General features: G+C 40.3%; 1 protein-coding gene across 1 annotated transcript; it reads right to left on the bottom strand.

Moving 5' to 3' along the window:
* Nucleotides 1-13,617: 13,617 nt before the first annotated feature.
* Nucleotides 13,618-15,429, bottom strand: LOC117794629 (DCN1-like protein 2). The gene is made up of 3 exons (XM_071600386.1): nucleotides 15,418-15,429; nucleotides 14,245-14,689; nucleotides 13,618-14,097 (listed from the first exon to the last, which is right to left on the bottom strand). Exons 1-3 carry the CDS (start codon nucleotides 15,427-15,429, stop codon nucleotides 13,844-13,846), a joined length of 711 nt encoding a protein of 236 aa, XP_071456487.1. The 3' UTR covers nucleotides 13,618-13,843.
* Between the last annotated feature and the right edge of the window lie 4,238 nt (nucleotides 15,430-19,667).

Raw genomic sequence — 19,667 nt, 5'->3', positions numbered from 1 at the left:
AATAAACTATAGTCATGATTTAATCCCTCCTGGAAAGACAGGAGTGTGTCTTCAAACAAACTGCCTAAGCTTTTGGTTCATGGTTTGCATTTCGATTCAACATGATGGATTAGGAGGGGTGACAACCTGAGCTGTGACAGCTTTGGCTGAATCCCACCTGGCGTTCAGTCCCTCTTTTCTTTATAAAGCTCTCCAAGGTTATAATTCTACAAAAGGCTTAATCAGTCACTGGAGGAATGCCTTGGCTTGGGGCTGGGGGTGGGGAGCAGGGATTTAATATGCCTATTAAAAATATGTTGTTTTTGAAAATTCTCAGGTTGTTTAATTTGCTTAGTGAAATCAACCCAAGTATGAATCATATTTAAACTATGATACACAGGGCTGACAATGAAGTGAACACTTAGGACTCATCCCAGTTATTTTTGTGAGTCCTGTCACTGACAGCCCAGTGGACCTTCTTAAGGTATAGTAAAGCTGCCATTTTCTGGCCTCTAGAAATCATTTCATCTATAGTGCACATCCATAATCATATTACATACACATTACACATATGAAACTTTCTCTATCATATTCATTGGACTTCTCATTTCTGCTATGGTTACTTACTGTCACCTTCATTGCTTCACCTTGGCTAAAATTCAGCATGAAAAGAACAAAAAAATTCTGCTAATCTTTCAATACATACTAGAGTTTCAGGTAGAGAAGTTATAAAATACAGAGCCACGTGGAGTTAGCAAGGAGAATCCTAGATGTCCATGGAAGTATGAGATTCCTGGGAGGACAAAAATATTAAGAACTACTAATTTAGTCCAAAAGACCCCCGAAAGTAGAAACAATTGATGGATTAAGGACCTATACCTCCTCATTCTGTCATTATCGCCTGTATGGGAATGCAGTTTTGTACTTGATGCTTTCTTCTTAAGTCCTTATTGAGATTTGGTTTCTATTATATAAGTATTTAGCTTATATTTGACCACATATGCTAACAAGAAAAGAAAACCATCACTAAGAAACTATAAATCAAATCTTCCTTTGGAATGAACTTTGGATTTCAACCTAGTCTATTTAAACTTTACACATGACTTATTAGTGATGATATTATTTGCATCCAACTTCCTTCTCTTTATCTGCATATCCATGATAGAAGTTCTAAGCAGGGATACAAGACTGGCAGCCTATGGAAAAAGAAACAAATTTTAAAAATTCTGTGTTTGGTCCCTGAGCTATTCAAGAGTGGCAATGTATTAAAACATTGGTATGTGCACATGGTATCATTTGTTCAGGAGATTTCAGTAACAACCTGTTTTTGAAACTCAGGTGTCTTGAAGTTTAGGGAAAGGCATAAAATAAGAATATGGAATTATACAAGTTTTTTTCTCTCTTTATATCTTTGATAAATGCATACAATAAACTTTAAGGCTTTTTAGTCCTTTAATGATCCAATTAATTACTATATTTTATTGTTTTAATATTTTCCTATGGTTTCCTTGTTTAGCACATTTTTCACCATTATTTCACATCAGTGTATTTCAAGACCTAAGATTCAGGTACAAGTTATTGAAATTGTTACATTTTAAACAATGCTTTAGAAATATATTGGAATCTGGCATAATATTGTTTATTTTATTAATTTATGTTCACATATTTATTGATATAAATTAGAATTTGTAGTTTATATATACAATTAATATAAACAGCCTATATATCTATATACAATATAAAATGCATTTATAAATATACATATATTGAAAGCATATTTATTTCTAGTACATATAAAAGTTCTTTATTTTTAGTCTATATGTATATACATAAAACGTTCATTTTCAGTATGTGTATAGTCAAATATTTTCTATTGGCATTTGAAATGAAATTTTAGTGTTTCATTCTGTTTTGCTTCTAAAATGATCAGTGTAATTGATTAAATAATCAGCATTCATCTTATTCTGTAGGAAATGAATATTTTCTGCTTTTACCTGATAGGGTCTATTAGCGTAGTTAGGATTTAGAAAATGGAGAAGTTGCAGGAAGTGCCTAGAATGAAAATCTTAACTCCCTGAAGACACCAGAACTCAGAAGCAATGTAGTGACAATTATGTGGCTCTAGCCCAAAGAAAACAGGTTTTAATATATAGATCCTAATCTGCTCTTGTTTTCTTGGTATCCACACAAAACCAAGATAATATTTTTTACTTCACTCATAACCACTCAAAATGTGCTCTTATTCCATACAGAAATTAAAGAACTTTTCTTATTTGATTTTGAGAATCTGAGTTCTCTGGAAATAGTCTGAAAAAAGGAAGGAAAACAAATGTGTTTAAAGTGATGAGTGTAGGTCTAACTTAATGCTAAATTTTGTCATATACAAAAGAAAAATGTTAACATTTCTTTAACATAAATCTATTAACGTGGCACATGTAGAAGGCAATTAATAAATCAGGTTATGCATAGGCTTCATATTGTATAAAACTCAGGTCATGGGTACTTAGAAAATCTATTAAAAAATAATACCCAGTTACACAAAATTTGTTTGCAATTCTTAGGGGGTGAGGGTCAAGAAGAAACTTTAAATTAAAAATTCTAATTTTTAGGTTATCATTTCTTTTTTATTTATTAGAGAAGTCTTAGGTAAGGACATTTATTACAATTATGTTCTTTTGCAATACTATATGACTTTCCTTCTTAAGTTTTCTTTGTTATAAATCAACATTTATTTGTATGATTATTTTATGCCTTGACTGTAAGCTCTGTGGGAACAGAAATGTCCTTATTCCTTATGATAAACACATGAGTTCCTGGTACATCACACAAATATTGGTTGAAGGAATCAATGCATAGCAGGGATTCAACATTGGACATAGAAGTTAGAGAGGATAACATTATGTGTGCTAGAGTTGTCAGGGCAAGTTTCATGGAAAATGAATCACTAGCCCAACTCATATAGAGTACCTATTGTAGGTAAGGCTTTGGGCTGGGCACGGGTGGGATTTGTAGAATTTGTTTTGAAAGATAGAAAGTATTGGTAGTCACAGTGGCAGAGAAGAGGTATCTTTGGTGGGGGCAAAGAGCAAGAATAGTGGTGTGGATTAATAAGTGGATGAAAAAACTAGTTCCCCTGGGGGGGGGGGGGTTGAATAATTGCAGAAAACATGATGTAGCTATGTTTTGAACCATTTTGATACAGGTATTGTTTTGGTTTGTTTTTTTTTTTTTTTTTCATAAGCAGATCTTGTGCTGAGGATTTGTAAGCAAATGAATTCTGAAGGAAGAGTTTTCAGATGAAATGAGTGAGAGAGTAAAGAGAAGGGGAAGAAACAAAGCATAGGTGAAGTCTCAGTGTCAGACTGATCCTGCCAGGAACTTCTCAAGTGTAATACACCTGAGTATGTCCAGACCAAGGTAAGGGAGCCAGATGTTCATGCTCCTGTGTTCAAGCAGGCATTAACTAAGTGCTCTCCTAGGGAATGTAAACTTCCAGACCTTTCCTGTTTTCTCTGAAGGGGCAGTGACAAAGTAGTTCTAGTAGCTCAAGTACTATCATTAGAAGAGAGCAGCAGTTGTTTCTGTCCATTAGACACAAATCATACCAAAGTTAGGCACACAGAAAAGTCAGAGGGATGGGCAGAACACTCGGAAGGGTCTGCTATAGGAGTTACAGCCTGACAATAGAGATAGAGATTTATAACAGTGTTACCAAAACTGGTTGCATGTTAGAAGCATTTGAGAAGTTTTGAAAGAAAAATTAATGATTGGGCTCCATCCCAGATGAATTAATTCAGAATTTCTTTATGTAAAGACTGGACATCAAAAAAGGATTGATTATGGATTATGGATTCCGAAGTGAGGGTGTGTTAGGATGTGAGTAGCATTTTAGGGAGATAAATGCATAAGGATTTATGGCTAGTCTGAAGAAGATAAAAACTGGTGGAGAAAATGGAATTTTAGCCAGAGGTGATGACTTGAACTGTGCTGGTGGCAAAGCAAATGGAAATCAAAAAACAAATGTGTGAGAGAGATTATGGAAACATCCAGGAGACTTAATAACTGATTGAATGTGAGAGCTTGAGGGGGTGGAGGAGTCAAAGATGGCTTGAAGATGTCCAGGCTGAAAGTCTGGCTTTGAAGCATGTCCTTTGAAGTACTACGATGTTTAGACTAGGTGGAAAATTATATCAGCATAGCCCTTTGACATTTTCAGTGGGAAAAAGGAGGATGCTTATTTTTAATAAGGAAGCTTCTCTCAGGGCCTAGACTATTCTTTTGTCAGAAATTAGAAATTCTATGAACACTTTTGGGCTAAAAGTGACTGTTTAAATCATATGCTTCTTAATGTAACAGAATAAAATTTATTTTATATGGCCTAAGAAATTTATTCCCAAGTAACTGTGAGTTTGTGTATTCAGAAAATGGTTTTCATAATTCTGTCATACTGTGCTGGTTTCAATATTCTAGTTGGAAGAGTTTTCATTGCTTATTTCTACTATTAATATTGCTAAATATACAAAATTATAGCCATATATCTTTTTCTCTTAGTCATAAATTATAACCCTTGACATAAGATGTATTCCTAGATATATATTTAGCATTTTATGCTTTTTTAATGTGGTAAAGTGCTTCTAATGTTCATGGAGTAATAAAGACAATAACTTTTACTTTGACACAATAATCATGCAAGTAATGGAAGTTTATATATTTTACTTCATTGTGTAATATTTCTTTGTAGGGGCAAAGCAAAACAATTGTCATATAACTACCAATGTTCTTCATTTAATATAATAGTTTCTCAGCAAATCACAGGAATAATCTAGTATGTTAGTGTCAAAGGACAAAATTATAACAATTTAGTTTGAAGATTTTAACTTTTTTTTTTGGTTCTAGAATTGGCAACACTTTATTGCATTAAGTAGAGTACGTGTTCTAACAAGCTGAGCAGAAAAGGTTGAATTTATAGAATGGCTGAAACAAAGCAGAAGCAAAGAACAAAAAATGGATTGGTCATTTCTGACTTAATAGACAATAGAGGTCATTTCTGTTTGGAGGCCTGATGAAAGTCCTCAGGTCCTGGAGCAATGTGTGCTGATAGTGGTGGCAGTGGTAGTGATGGAGGTGGCTGGGGTAGGGGAAGGGAAGTGATCTCAAGAGTTTGTATCTTCAGGCCCTGTAGTGGTGAGCAGCAGCAGACAGTAGAGGATACACTTGCAGGTGGGGGGCAGTGGGCCTTGGTTGCTCAGGTCTTGAAAGAGGCACCTATTTCTGTGCTGGACCACCTGACCCCTATAGTTCAGGGCACTGCATGGATGGGGTCACAACTGCACAGCCAGCTATAGTTAGGTTCACAAAGTTACAAACTTTTGTTTGAGTGTGGGAGAATATTTGTGGAGCCCCAGTGATGGAGATATGTAGAGTTGTCTGTTGTCTGTTTTTTAGGACATTGTAGACTCTTAATAGTAGCTCTGTTCTTAAGATTTCACTGTGCTATAGCAGTTTCTTTTCTTTTCTTTTTTTTTTTAATTTCTTATATATATTACAATAGTGGAGTGCATTACATTCATAATTATCCATTCACAGCACAATTTTTCGTAACTCTGTATATAAAGTATGTTCACACCAAATTATGCCATTATACATGAGCTCTCTTTTTTTTGTATTACAATTCTCAATACACCTTTATACCACAATTTATCATATCTCTGTTTTTTTTTTTTTCCTGGGGAAAACACTTTATTGCGGTATTTTGAAGTTCTTAGCATCTTTGCAGCATGCAGGACTCAAAGGTTGACTAATGGAAGCAGCAGAACACAGGTCTTTGAAGTCTGACCAACTTCACTTCAGTATCTATTGACAGTCCCACAGAACTTCAAACTTACATACAGAAGGACTGCGGGCCTCCCTCCCTCACTTAGTCACTGAATTCTACAAACTTCTCCGAACAGAACAAGAGTCCAGGCAGTCTAGGGGGGTGCTGTACTGCTTCTTGGGTTTTTATTACAGCCAGAGTTTATTTTATTGAAGAAATGCTGAGTTAGACTTAGAGATGGCTGTTTCCTCTTTCAGACAGGGCAAGAGAGCCTGAGAAAGGTCACATGGCCCGCCCTAAACAGACCAGCCTCGCCCTCAGGCCTCCGTCCCTGCTGCCCTCTGCAAGGCTTCCACTCTGCAGCACTGGTAGTTGCCCACATTGCAGGGCACATGGTCCTCAGGCTGCGAGGGGCTGCTCCCTAAGGCTGTGGCATGTCCACACAGAAGCTAAGCACAGAGCAGGTTCCAGGGGCACCCTGTGCACAGGACATGGAGATGGCCCAGAGAGCCCGGCCCACCTCTCCACGGCATGCTGCAGGAGGGCAGCAAGGCACACTGTGGACAAGGTCTTGTAGTGCGTGCTCAGGTCAGCACGGTGCTGCTCGAAGCTCAACAGCAGGAGAGTGGCCCCCGGGGCCTCTGCACCTCGCACACCAGTGGCTCTGGGCGTAAACTCAGGCTGTAGCTTGCAAAAGAGATGAGGGTCCAGGAGTGGGCTTTGCTTCCACATGAGGATGGCTGTAAGAGGGCCAGACGCTGGGCATTGTGGGACTGCAGACAGGTGAAAGGGACAAGAGCATTTGATTTTTTTTTTTTTTTTAATTTTTTATTGTGGGTTGTTCAAAACATTACAAATTTCTTGACATATCATATTCCACACTTTGATTCAAGTGGGTTATGAACTCCCACCTTCACCCCATACACAGATTGCAGAATCACATCAGTTACACATCCATTGATTTACAAATTGCCATACTAGTGTCTGTTGTGCTCCACTGCCTTTCCCATCCTCCACCCTCCCCCCTCCCCACCTCTCCCCTCCCCTCCCCTCCTCTCTCTCTACCTCCTCCACTGTATAACCCTGAGGGTCTCCTTCCATTACCATGCAATTTTCCTTCTCTCTCCCTTTCCCTCCCACCTCTCATCCCTGTTAAATGTTAATCTTCTTCTCCTGTCCTTCGTCCCTACACTGTTCTTAGTTACTCTCCTTATATCAAAGAAGACATTTGGCAATTGTTTTTTAGGGATTGGCTAGCTTCACTTAGAATAATCTGCTCTAATGCCATCCATTTCCCTGTAAATTCTATGATTTTGTCATTTTTTAATGCAGAGTAATACTCCATTGTGTATAAATGCCACATTTTTTTTATCCATTCGTCTATTGAAGGGCATCTAGGTTGGTTCCACAGTCTTGCTATTGTGAACTGTGCTGCTATGAACATCGATGTAGCAGTGTCCCTGTAGCATGCTCTTTTTAGGTCTTTAGGGAATAGACCAAGAAGTGGAATAGCTGGGTCAAATGGTGGCTCCATTCCCAGCTTTCCAAGAAATCTCCATACTGCTTTCCAAATTGGCTGCACCAATCTGCAGTCCCACCAGCAATGTACAAGTGTACCCTTTTCCCCACATCCTCGCCAGCACTTGTTGTTGTTTGACTTCCTAATGGCTGCCAATCTTACTGGAGTGAGATGGTATCTTAGGGTGGTTTTGATTTGCATTTCTCTGACAGCTAGAGATGTTGAGCATTTTTTCATGTACTTGTTGATTGACTGTATGTCCTCCTCTGAGAAGTGTCTGTTCAGGTCCTTGGCCCATTTGTTGATTGGGTTGTTTGTTTTCTTATTGTCTGATTTTTTGAGTTCTTTGTATACTCTGGATATTAGGGCTCTCTCTGAAGTGTGAGGAGTAAAGATTTGTTCCCAGGGTGTAGGCTCCCTATTTACGTCTCTTATTGTTTCTTTTGCTGAGAAAAAACTTTTTAGTTTGAGTAAGTCCCATTTGTTGATTCTAGTTATTAACTTTTGTGCTATGGGTGTCCTATTGAGGAATTTGGAGCCCGACCCCACCGACTGTAGATCGTAGCCAACTTTTTCTTCTATAAGACGGCGCGTCTCTGATTTGATATCAAGCTCCTTGATCCATTTTGAATTAACTTTTGTGCATGGCGAGAGAAAGGGATTCAGTTTCATTTTGTTGCATATGGATTTCCAGTTTTCCCAGCACCATTTGTTGAAGATGCTATCCTTCCTCCATTGCATGCTTTTAGCCCCTTTATCAAATATAAGGTAGTTGTAGTTTTGTGGATTGGTTTCTGTGTCCTCTATTCTGTACCATTGGTCCACCCGCCTGTTTTGGTACCAGTACCATGCTGTTTTTGTTACTATTGCTCTGTAGTATAGTTTGAAGTCTGGTATCGCTATACCGCCTGATTCACACTTCCTGCTTAGCATTGTTTTTGCTATTCTGGGTCTTTTATTTTTCCATATGAATTTCATGATTGCTTTCTCTATTTCTACAAGAAATGCCGTTGGGATTTTGATTGGCATTGCATTAAACCTATAGAGAACTTTTGGTAATATCGCCATTTTGATGATGTTAGTTCTGCCTATCCATGAACAGGGTATATTTTTCCATCTTCTAAGATCTTCTTCTATTTCTCTCTTTAGGGTTCTGTAGTTTTCATTGTATAAGTCTTTCACCTCTTTTGTTAGGTTGATTCCCAAGTATTTTATTTTTTTTGAAGATATTTTGAATGGAGTGGTTGTCCTCGTTTCCATTTCAGAGGATTTGTCGCTGATATACAGGAATGCCTTTGATTTATGCGTGTTGATTTTATATCCTGCCACTTTGCTGAATTCATTTATTAGCTCTAATAGTTTCTTTGTAGAGCCTTTTGGGTCTGCTAGGTATAGAATCATATCATCTGCAAATAGTGATAATTTAAGTTCTTCTTTTCCTATTTTTATGCCTTTAATTTCTTTCGTCTGTCTAATTGCTCTGGCCAGTGTTTCGAGAACTATGTTGAACAGAAGTGGAGAGAGAGGGCATCCCTGTTTAGTTCCAGATTTTAGAGGGAATGCCTTCAGTTTTTCTCCATTCAGAATGATGCTATCCTGAGGCTTAGCATAGATTGCTTTTACAATATTGAGGTATGTTCCTGTTATCCCTAGTTTTTCTAGAGTTTTGAACATAAAGGGATGCTGCACTTTGTCGAATGCTTTTTCCGCATCTATCGAGATGATCATATGGTTCTTATTTTTAAGTCTATTGATGTGGTGAATAACATTTATTGATTTCCGTATATTGAACCAGCCTTGCATCCCTGGGATGAATCCTACTTGATCATGGTGTACAATTTTTTTGATATGTTTTTGTATCCGATTCGCCAGAATTTTATTGAGGATTTTTGCATCTAGGTTCATTAGAGATATTGGTCTGTAGTTTTCTTTCTTTGAAGTGTCTTTGTCTGGTTTAGGTATCAGGGTGATGTTGGCCTCATAGAATGAATTTGGAAGTTCTCCCTCCTTTTCTATTTCCTGAAGTAGCTTGAAAAGTATTGGTATTAGTTCTTCTTTAAAGGTTTTGTAAAATTCTGCTGTATACCCATCTGGACCTGGGCTTTTCTTAGTTGGAAGTCTTTTTATGGTTTCTTCTATTTCCTCAATTGATATTGGTCTGTTTAGGTTTTCTATATCCTCCTGACTCAATCTGGGCAGATCATATGACTTAAGAAATTTATCTATGCCTTCACTATCTTCTAATTTGTTGGAGTATAAGGATTCAAAATAGTTTTTGATTATCTTCTGTATTTCTGAAGTGTCTGTTGTGATATTGCCTTTTTCATCCCGTATGCTAGTAATTTGAGTTCTCTCTCTTCTTCTCTTCGCTAGCATCGCTAAGGGTCTGTCGATTTTGTTTATTTTTTCAAAGAACCAACTTTTAGTTTTGTCAATTTTTTCAATTGTTTCTGTTGTTTCGATTTCATTAATTTCAGCTCTGATTTTAATTATTTCTTGCCTTCTACTTCTTTTGCTGTTGTTTTGCTCTTCTTTTTCAAGGATTTTGAGATGACTTATGAGATCATTTATTTGTTGGTTTTTTCTTTTTTTTAGAAATGAACTCCAAGCAATGAATTTTCCTCTTAGAACTGCTTTCAATGTGTCCCATAGATTCCGATATGTTGTGTCTGTGTTTTCATTTATCTCTAAGAATTTTTTAATTTCCTTCTTGATGTCTTCTATAACCCATTGATCATTCAGTAACCTATTGTTCATTCTCCAAGTGATGTATGCTTTTTCCTTCCTTCTTTTATCGTTGATTTTCAGTTTCATTCCATTATGATCAGATAAGATGCATGGTATTATCTCTACTCCTTTATATTGTCTAAGAGTTGCCCTGTGACATAATATATGATCTATTTTTGAGAAGGATCCATGTGCTGCTGAGAAAAAAGTATAACTGCTTGATGTTGGGTGGTATATTCTATATATGTCAATTAGGTCTAGGTTATTAATAGTGTTATTGAGTTCTATAGTTTCCTTATTCAACTTTTGTTTGGAAGATCTGTCCAGTGGCGAGAGAGGTGTGTTGAAGTCTCCCATGATTATGGTATGGTGATCTATTAGACTCTTGAACTTGAGAAGAGTTTGTTTGACGAACATAGCTGCACCATTGTTTGGGGCATATATATTTATGATTGTTATGTCTTGTTGGTGAATGGTTCCCTTAAGCAGTATGTAGTGTCCCTCTTTATCTCTTTTGATTAACTTTGGCTTGAAATCTATTTTATTTGATATGAGTATGGACACTCCTGCTTGTTTCCGAAGTCCATATGAGTGATATGATTTTTCCCAACCTTTCACCTTCAGCCTATGTATGTCTTTTCCTATCAAATGCGTCTCCTGTAGGCAGCATATTGTTGGGTCTTGTTTTGTGATCCATTCTACTAGCCTGTGTCTCTTGATTGGTGAGTTTAAGCCATTAACATTTAGGGTTATTATTGAGATATGGGTTGTTCTTCCAGCCAAATTTGTTTATTTCTGTTACTAAACATGGTTTGTTTTCCTCTTTGATTATTCCCCCCCTCCTTACTGTCCTACCTCCCACTGTTGGTTTTCATTGTTATTTTCCATTTCCTCTTCCTGTAATGCTTTGGCGAGGATGTTTTGAAGAGATGGTTTTCTAGCTGCGAATTCTTTAAACTTTTGTCTATCGTGGAAGGTTTTAATTTCATCCTCCATCCTGAAGCTTAATTTCGCTGGATACACAATTCTTGGTTGGAACCCATTTTCTTTCAGTGTTTGAAATATGTTATTCCAGGATCTTCTAGCTTTCAGAGTCTGTGTTGACAGATCAGCTGTTATCCTGATTGGCTTACCCCTAAATGTAATCTGCTTCATTTCTCTTGTAGCTTTTAAAATTCTCTCCTTATTCTGTATGTTGGGCATCTTCATTATGATGTGTCTAGGTGTGGATCTCTTATGATTTTGCACATTCGGCGTCCTGTAGGCTTCTAGGATTTGGGGTTCTGTCTCATTCTTCAAGTCTGGGAAGTTTTCTTGTATTATTTCATTGAATAGACTTCTCATTCCTTTGGTTTGGAGCTCTGTACCTTCCTGTATCCCAATGACTCTTAAGTTTGGTCTCTTAATGTTATCCCATATTTCTTGGATGTTCTGCTCATGGTTTCTTAACAGTCTTGCTGAGCTGTCTATGTTCTTTTCCAGTTGAAATACTTTGTCTTCGTTGTCTGATGTTCTATCTTCTAAGTGTTCTACTCTGCTGGTAGTATTCTCCATTGAGTTTTTAAGTTGGTTTATTGCTTCCTGCATTTCTAGGATTTCTGTTTGTTTGTTTTTTATAACCTCTATCTCCCTGTATAGTTGATCCTTTGCTTCCTGGATTTGTTTGCGTAATTCTTTGTCGAAGTGATCTTTCATTGTCTGATTTTGCTGTTTAATGTCTTCCTTGATACTCCAGATCATCTGAAGCATGTATATCCTGAATTCTTTATCTGACATTCCATCTGCTGCAGCTGTTACCTCTTCTAAAGTTGCGTTGACATGCATTGCTTGTGGTCCTTTCTTTCCTTGTCTTTTCATACTGCTTGCGTATCTTTCCTGCAGGTGCGGGCGGCGGCTCTGCTCTCTCCTTATTCCAATTGGGGTTTCGTGGCTACCACGCCGGCAGGTCACTGGGCCTGTTCTGGGAGCTGGTGGCGGCTCTGTTCTGCCCCTACTCCAATTGGGGTGACGAGTGTACCACGCCGGCAGGCCACCGGGCCTGATCCGCCGGTCGGTTGCAGGTTTGCCTACCCTGCAGGCGCGGGCAGCGGCTCTACTCTGCCCCTACTGCAAATGGGGTGACGTGTCTGTCGTACCGGCAGGCCCCTGGGCCTGTCCCGCTGGTCGGTCGCAGATCTGCCCACCTTTCGGGCACAGGTGGAGGCTCTGCTCTGCCCCTACTCCAATTAGGGTGTCGTGGCTACCCCGCCTGCAGGACGCTGGGCCTGTTCCTGGCACGGGCGGCGACTCTGCTCTGCCACTACTCCAATTAGGGTGGTGTTTGTACCACGCCGGCAGGCTCCTGGGCCTGATCCGCCGGTCTGTTGTAGGTCTGCCTACCTTGGAGGCGCGGGCGGCGGATCTGCCCTGCCCCTCCTACCACGCCTGCGGACCCCTTGGCCTGATCTGCAGGTTGATCACTGGTCTGCTCACCCTGCGGGCACGGGTGGCGGTTCCGCTCCGCCCCCACTCCAATTGGGGTCACGTGACCACCACACCGGCAGGGCCTGATCCGGGCGTGGGAGAAGGATCTGCTCTGCCCCTACTCCAGTTGGGGTGACGTGTGTACCACACTGTCAGGCCACTGGGCCTGACCCGCCAGGCTGACACAGGTCTGTTTACCTTGCAAGCGCGAACCGCGGCTCTGCCCTGCCCCTCCTACCACGCCCATGTACCACTGGGTCGCGGGTCTGCCCACCTTGCTGTTGCGGGTGGCGGCTCCGCTCCGCCCCCTCTCCAATTGGGGTCACGCGGTCACCACGCTGGCGAGCCACTGGGCCTGCTCCGGGCGCTGGCGGCGGCCCGGCTCCTTCCCTCTGGCTCGACGACAAATTGAGGAGACTCGGGTGACTGTGCCTCACCCCCCCTACCAGGAGACCAACTGCTTATGTCACCACTGGTATTGATGAAGTTCCCTCCTCCGCTGCTTTCTGCAGACGTCAGATCTCTGCCATGTTGGTATCCTATGCGAATGGCAGCATTTCGTTCCCCTTGCCGGGCAACCAAAGCACCGGGTGAGTCCTGACCGGCCCTCAGCAGGACCCGGACCGAGAAGCAGTTTCCGCGGGCTCCTAGCCCCGGGCCAGGGAAGTTCCGGGAGCCGGAACTCGGCCACCAAGAGCATTTGATTTTAAATTTGTAATTCACCACTAAAAAAGGAAAAATGGAAAAATGTCTTTTTAAATAAAAAATATTAAAAGTACAGAACTTCTCAGGAAGTTGAAATAGCATTGTCAGAAAGACAACAGTCTGATTGCTGCAGTCACGCCAACACACACCACCACTGCAGACTGCAACGGGGCCTTAAATATAAAATGGGTCTCAGATAAACATCCTGAGAGAACAAATATCCAAACCAGGGAGACAGCACAAGCCCAGGAGGAACAGCGCTGGGTCCCTGGGTGAGCTGCATCCTGGCACTGGCCGTCTGACTTGACATATCCACATCCTCCCAGGACAGACAGGGCTCTGTACTGTGATCACAATGTGACGGGGTGCGAGTGGTAACTGCTGGTGTTCACCTTGAACCTGCATCAGACAGCAATCTCCTAAAGCAGCAGCTGCAGCAAGCGGGCCGACCCCTGCGGCAGCTGTCCTCTGGGGGAGCAGCCCCACGGAGCCTGCCCCAGACATTGTGGCTCTGAGCAGGAGGATGCATTCCAGCTTTGGGATGGCAAGGACAGTGGCTGAGACTGGTAGCCAAGCACACAGCACCACCCGGTGTGCCCTGCAGGATGTGGGCTGGCTCCAGACCTGCTCCACCTTCAGCTGTGTTTTCCACCCGTGAGCACTGGCCGTGCATACTCCACAAAGTCATAGATGAGGACAGGCCACGCTCCTTCTTCATCGTAGTTAGACATATCATCTGCAATCATGTTTCCAAAATCTAGCAGAAGGTTCCAAGTGTCCCGTGGAATTGATCTTTTGTGATGTTCCAGCAGAAATGTGTTCCAAAGATCTAAAAATTTAAACCTTCCCGATAACACTAAGTTCCAATATGCAACAGCCATTTCTAAATTTAGGAGACTCGCAGGGTAATGCTAAGATGATTATCTCGTTCTGCTCATAAGCCTAGTCCTCACCACTTAGGAAGAACCCTAAGTGAGGTCTATATTCGACTCATCTTAATGATGACAAGCTCTCCCATTGGGAAATGGAGCTGAACCTAGGCCCTTTTGCCCAGGGTTCTTAGCAAAGGTGAAGGTAAACTGGTAGAAGTCCTTGAACTTCACGGAGTCCTGCAGCTCTTGCTCTAGGCTGGGCAGAAGGGTTCTGAGCTTCTCGGTGCTGTCACACCCCAGCTCGGTCATGCCGTCCATGAACTCCTTCCTGCTGAATTCGCACTGAGTGGCAGCCCTGAACTTCCATGCTATGACCAGAACACTGATGCTGGTGGGGTCCAGCCTTAGATCGTCACAGAATTGCTGAATCCCATCAATCCCGATTCTGTCTCCATCTTGCGGGTCTGTAGTACCTTGGGAGCTGAGGCAGGAGGATTCCAAGTTTGAGACCAGCCTCAGCAACTTAGCCAAACCATGCTCGCAGGCGCCGCAGCCCAGCCGGCCCTTTGCGCAGGCGCGTGCTGTCCCGCCCCCGCCGGCCCTCTCTCTCTGTTTGTATATAAGGTATGTTGACACCAAATTCACATTTCTGACAGTTTTTTGGAGACAATGTGAGTTCCTTCTCTGAAGCAAAACTTCTGTGAAGACTCAACTCCTTCCCTCATTGGGCTCTAGGGGATCCTATGGGCTCTTATGATGACTGCGGAACTCTCCTGGAGCTTGGATTGTCAGCATTCAAGGTGATGAGTTCTGCTGGGACTCTCCTGTTTACCCTTTCCCTCACAACTGGTAATTTCTTTGACCAGGAAGCTGGGGTTGCAGCTGCCCTGTGCTTTGTTTCTTTTTTCATGCTGACATTCCAAGTATCTATATCCTATTAGGGTTTCATCTCTCCCCTGCTATTCTGGTGCTCTCCCTCAACAGCTCACCTTGAAATTCAGCTATTCATTTGTTGTTATTTGTGAAGAAGGTGAGTGTTGCGCACTTCTGTCTGGCTACCTTATAATAGGTGATCCACTTCTATTTCATTTATTGAATTCTTTAATTTTAGGATTTCTCTTTAGTTCTTGTTTATTTATAATCTTTATCTCTGCTGAATTTTTCATGCAGATTATGGATTGTTTTCTTAATTTCATTGAATTGTGTATTTGTATTCTCTCCCACCTTTTTGAGTTTCCTTAAAATCATTATTTTGAATTCTCTTCCAGGAAATTTGTCAATTTTCTTTTCTTTTGGGTCTGTTGCTAGACTATGCTCTTTTGAATGTGGCATGTTACCTTGTTTTTCATGTTTCTTGTGTCCATATGTTGATATTTGTAATAACTGATATGGTAGATGAGTTGCCTAAACCAATTTCAAAGGGTGGTTTCTATTCACCCATGCTAGGTCCTGAAAAGTAATCAATAACCCTGCCCACCAACCCTAAACCCTACCCATCCGTCTTTGGTTGCTGGAAAGTAGCCAGGCAGCCTGTTCTGAGTGAATCAGCCCACCAAGGCCCCTGGGATGCAGACAGACAGCCCTATCTACACACAAGTAAAAGACTTGCCCTGGAGATCTGTACAAGGATATTGACTGGATAGGTACATTGGCTTTGGTTCCATCTGGGTACAGTAGTTATATGTCTGTGTAGCTGTTTCTGCTATAATCACTGTTGGCAATTTCTGCAGGTGTCTCAATGGCCTAGGCTGCATGGATTTGTGAGATTGCTCCAGCTGCTGGGATGGGTTTGCTGGTGTCTTTAGATATGATGTGTATGGCTGCAGGTGTGGGGCACCGGTCTGTTTCCATAGTTCATGTGGGGAAGGACCCATGCAGATGAGATGCTGCTGGCACAGTAGTAGATGTGGGGAAACTCAAATTTCTGAGGGTTGTCTGTGAGTGAGACCACTCTAATGTACCCAGGTAGGCTTGATATATTGTGCCTGTCAGTAAGGATTATATGCCTATTACTGTTTGAGGGCTGCATAGGTGCCTCAGTGGTCCAAACTACACAGGCTGGGCTGCTCAGTTGATTCCTAAGGTTACAAGAAGGACTGGGCAGGGCAACCTGTTTTCTTGGGTCTTGGCTGGCAGACGTTAGGACAGGTTGTCTGCTTGCTTCTCAGGGCCACAGGAGAGTGGGCAGGGGTTCCCAACTGTTTCCTAGAAATCTTAGAGGCCTCAACTGCTCAAGGTGGGTTTCTCAGCTTCTTCCCAGGGCCAGATATATGTGGATAGGGCTGTCTGTCTGCGTCCCGGGGGCCTTGGCGGGCTTATTCACTCAGAACAGGCTGCCTGGCTTCTTTCTAGCAACCAAAGACAGATGGGTAGGGTTTAGGGTTGGTGGGCAGGGCTACTGGTTACTTTTCAGGACATAGCATGGGTGAATAGGGCTACCTTTCTATTTCTCTGGGTCCTTGATGGACCCAGTGGTTCAGGGTGGGTTGTTTGTTTTCCTAAGCCAAGGGTGAGTAGAGGGGGGTACCTGTTTCCCAGGAGCCACAGCAGGCCAAGCTTCTCAGGGTGGTTTCCCAGGTGATTCTTGGGACTGTGGGAAGGTAGGTAGGGCCACCTGACTAGTTCATAGGGCTACGTTGACCAAGTTGCTGAGGGCAGCTACATCTGCTACTGTAGGTAGATCTCAATACGGTGCTTGGATGGGAGAGGGCATAACATGGGCTAAGCTCTTTCTCTGGGGTAAAGCAGTATTATAGATTTCCCATCAGCACACCAAACGAGGCCTAGGGCCTGAGGACTGCAGAATTCTCTAGCAGAAAACACTTAAGATTTCTGTGGGATTAATGTCAACTTTTGGGGGCGTCCTGCTTACCATTTCCCTAACAAGCAGAGTCCCTCTTCAGTGTTTCAGGCTGATCTCTAAAGAGATGGGATGTTGGATGCTGTGTGCTTAATTCCATTCTTCATAAGGCCATCATTTGTTTCTATGCTTTGGGATATCCCTGCTGCATCCTTACTGCACTGTGGTGCTCTTCCTCAAACACTCTAGTGGAGCAGCTGTTTCTTTCCTTCCCGCTCCTCTTCCTTTCTCTTCCCCTCCCTTCCCTTCCCTTCCTTTCCCTCCTTTCATCCTTTCTTTTCCTTTCCTTCTCTCTCTCTCTCTGCATGTGTATTGACAGCTGTGTCAGACATTGCTAGTCAGACATCTTGCTGATATCATTTTTAACTGTTTCAGATAATAATGTTTGAGCCTTGATCTCATTGTGGTAGAAGCTGTGGTATCCATGGTTTCCTAATGCAGGAATCATTAAATTTTCTTTTTTGCTTAAACTAGTCCAACCTCCACAAATTGCAATCAAAGAGTTTTTGTCATCAATTATTCTTCAGGTCCCAGGTTTCTTCTGTCTGTATGACTGAATGAAATTTTGATTGTGAATTTCATACTTTTCATGTAATTCTGATAATCACTTATATAGAATTTCATTTCAAATATGGTTTAATGTTTATTTATAAAACAAAAAACCCCATGAGCTCTATCAAAGTATTTTATTAATGAGTGTTGAAATTATTCCCCTTAGTTATATTATCTGTCTACCTATTAATCTAACTTTACTTTTTGGTGTGCAAATTGAGCATAATGGGGAAAACATTAAGTCAGAAAGATTTTGGAAATAGACATAGTTCCAAAGTATTTTATGTTGATTAAAGGAAACAACCAAAAAGATTTGATGTTTTGGGTGCTCAAGCTTGGGTTTTGGAGAAAAATCTTTTTTTTTTTTTGGAACAATATGATATATAAATTCCCATATATATATGAATTTAAATATTTTAAAACCCCATGAATATAATTTTCTTAAGTACCCATTAAATACATGCACACACACAGACACATACTTTTTAGTAATGATTGAAGTTGTCCTATTAGAAAGAAATAGATTTTCATTTTAGGAAATAGAGAAAAATGTTCTTTCACATATTTATTTAGCATCCATTATATTGGAGACATACTCAAAATATAGCAATGAATAACACAGATGCATTGTGTGCTCTTGTGGAGATCAAGTTTTAGTAGCATAAAAAGAAAACAAAAGTAGCCATAATTCTGCCACTCTGAAAAAATGCATTTAACATTTCTGTGCATTTCTCTCCAGCTTATGTTTGAGTATGGTATGTGTAGATGCAACACAGATATCACACTCTGCATATAGATTTTGGGTTTTATTTTTTTCCTTTAGTTTTTTTTTATCTTGAATCTTAAGCAGTTAACATTCTTTAGAAGCATTGTTATTTTTAATGGCCATAGTAAGTCATATATATTTACTTTTGAAATGTTATTACAGCAGTGAGTAGTTTGTCTGTAAACACTTGTCTACACCTTAATTATTTCATAAGATACATTCTTAGGAAAGAAATGAATGGCTAAGAAGATAGGAGCATATTAAAGGTACTTTTAAATAAATATGATTTTTTTCCCATAAGGAGTGAATTATATTAGATTTCTGCAAAAGAAAACTTAGAAAATGTTTATCTCACTTCACCTTTGGCATCATTAAATATTGATGCACATTTTTTTTGGCTAGGATATTTTTTTTTTCTGATCTTTGTTTTTGTTACCTTCCAGTTGTCTGTTCTATAGTCATAGCCTTGGGTTTAGAGCAATGTCAAACTCAAAAGACACAATGAGTTTCATCCAGCTTTAAGTAAGTTTTGCATTAGGAAAAATACAGGTGGAGAGGAAAACAACATCATAAAAAAAGATTTTGTGATGTTCAGGCACAGATTATAATTTCCTACTTAATATATTCCAAGTGATGAGAAATGGAGCTGGGGGATAAGCCATTTCAAGAGTCTCATTGAGTTGTTTTATGTAGTAAATGAGTTAATATATGAAGAGCAATTAATTTCTGGCACCTGACAACTGTATTAGATACTATTTTATATTCTTGCTGCATCAGAGAATGTTACAAATTTCGTTTCAGCTATTATAGTTTAGAAGACTCGAAAGGAGGATGAAAGTCAGTTGTCTTTATATATTTGCTGATTGTCTTCTGTCTTCTCTCCTGATGTTACATGATTCTTATGTATATCTTTTGATATCATTCTGAGACATTCCTTTAGCCATTTAAAAAAGGATGGGTCTTCTGGCAACAAATTCTCTTGGCTTTCTTTCATCTGATAATGTATTGATTTTTGCTTCATTCCTAAAGGATATTTTCAGTGAATATAGGATTCTTGTTTCAGAACTATTTTATTTCAACATCTAAAAAATATTGTGCTGCTTCCTTCCGGTCCTCGTGGTTTCTAATGAGGAATTAACTGCCTTGGAATTATTATTATTATTATTATTTTTTCACAAAAATGTCATTTCTCTGTTTTTCTACTTCTTTGCTGAATACTCAGTTTTTTCATTTAAGTGCATTCGTAATTACTTGTTGGAGCATTTTACATTGTTGGAGTTAAACTTTTTTTTTTTTTTTTTGTTAAATAATCCCCTAACATGTTTGTCATCTTGATGTTGGCATGTACTGAGTTTCCTTTTTCTTTCTTTTTTTTTCAAGAAATAATGAGTTATTTCTACATTTTGACA

Source organism: Marmota flaviventris, chromosome 13, assembly GCF_047511675.1.
Source record: "Marmota flaviventris isolate mMarFla1 chromosome 13, mMarFla1.hap1, whole genome shotgun sequence".
Taxonomy (NCBI): Eukaryota; Metazoa; Chordata; class Mammalia; order Rodentia; family Sciuridae; genus Marmota; species Marmota flaviventris.
The sequence above is the reverse complement of the archived record's forward strand: the minus strand, read 5'-3'. Positions and strand labels throughout refer to the sequence as shown.

Bases quoted from the DNA above. Each gene is read 5' to 3' on its own strand.
- LOC117794629 (XM_071600386.1), bottom strand. The intron at 14,098-14,244 runs GTTCAGCTCCAT...CGAGTCTCCTAA, and splicing joins CCCTGGGCAAAAGGGCCTAG to ATTTAGAAATGGCTGTTGCA.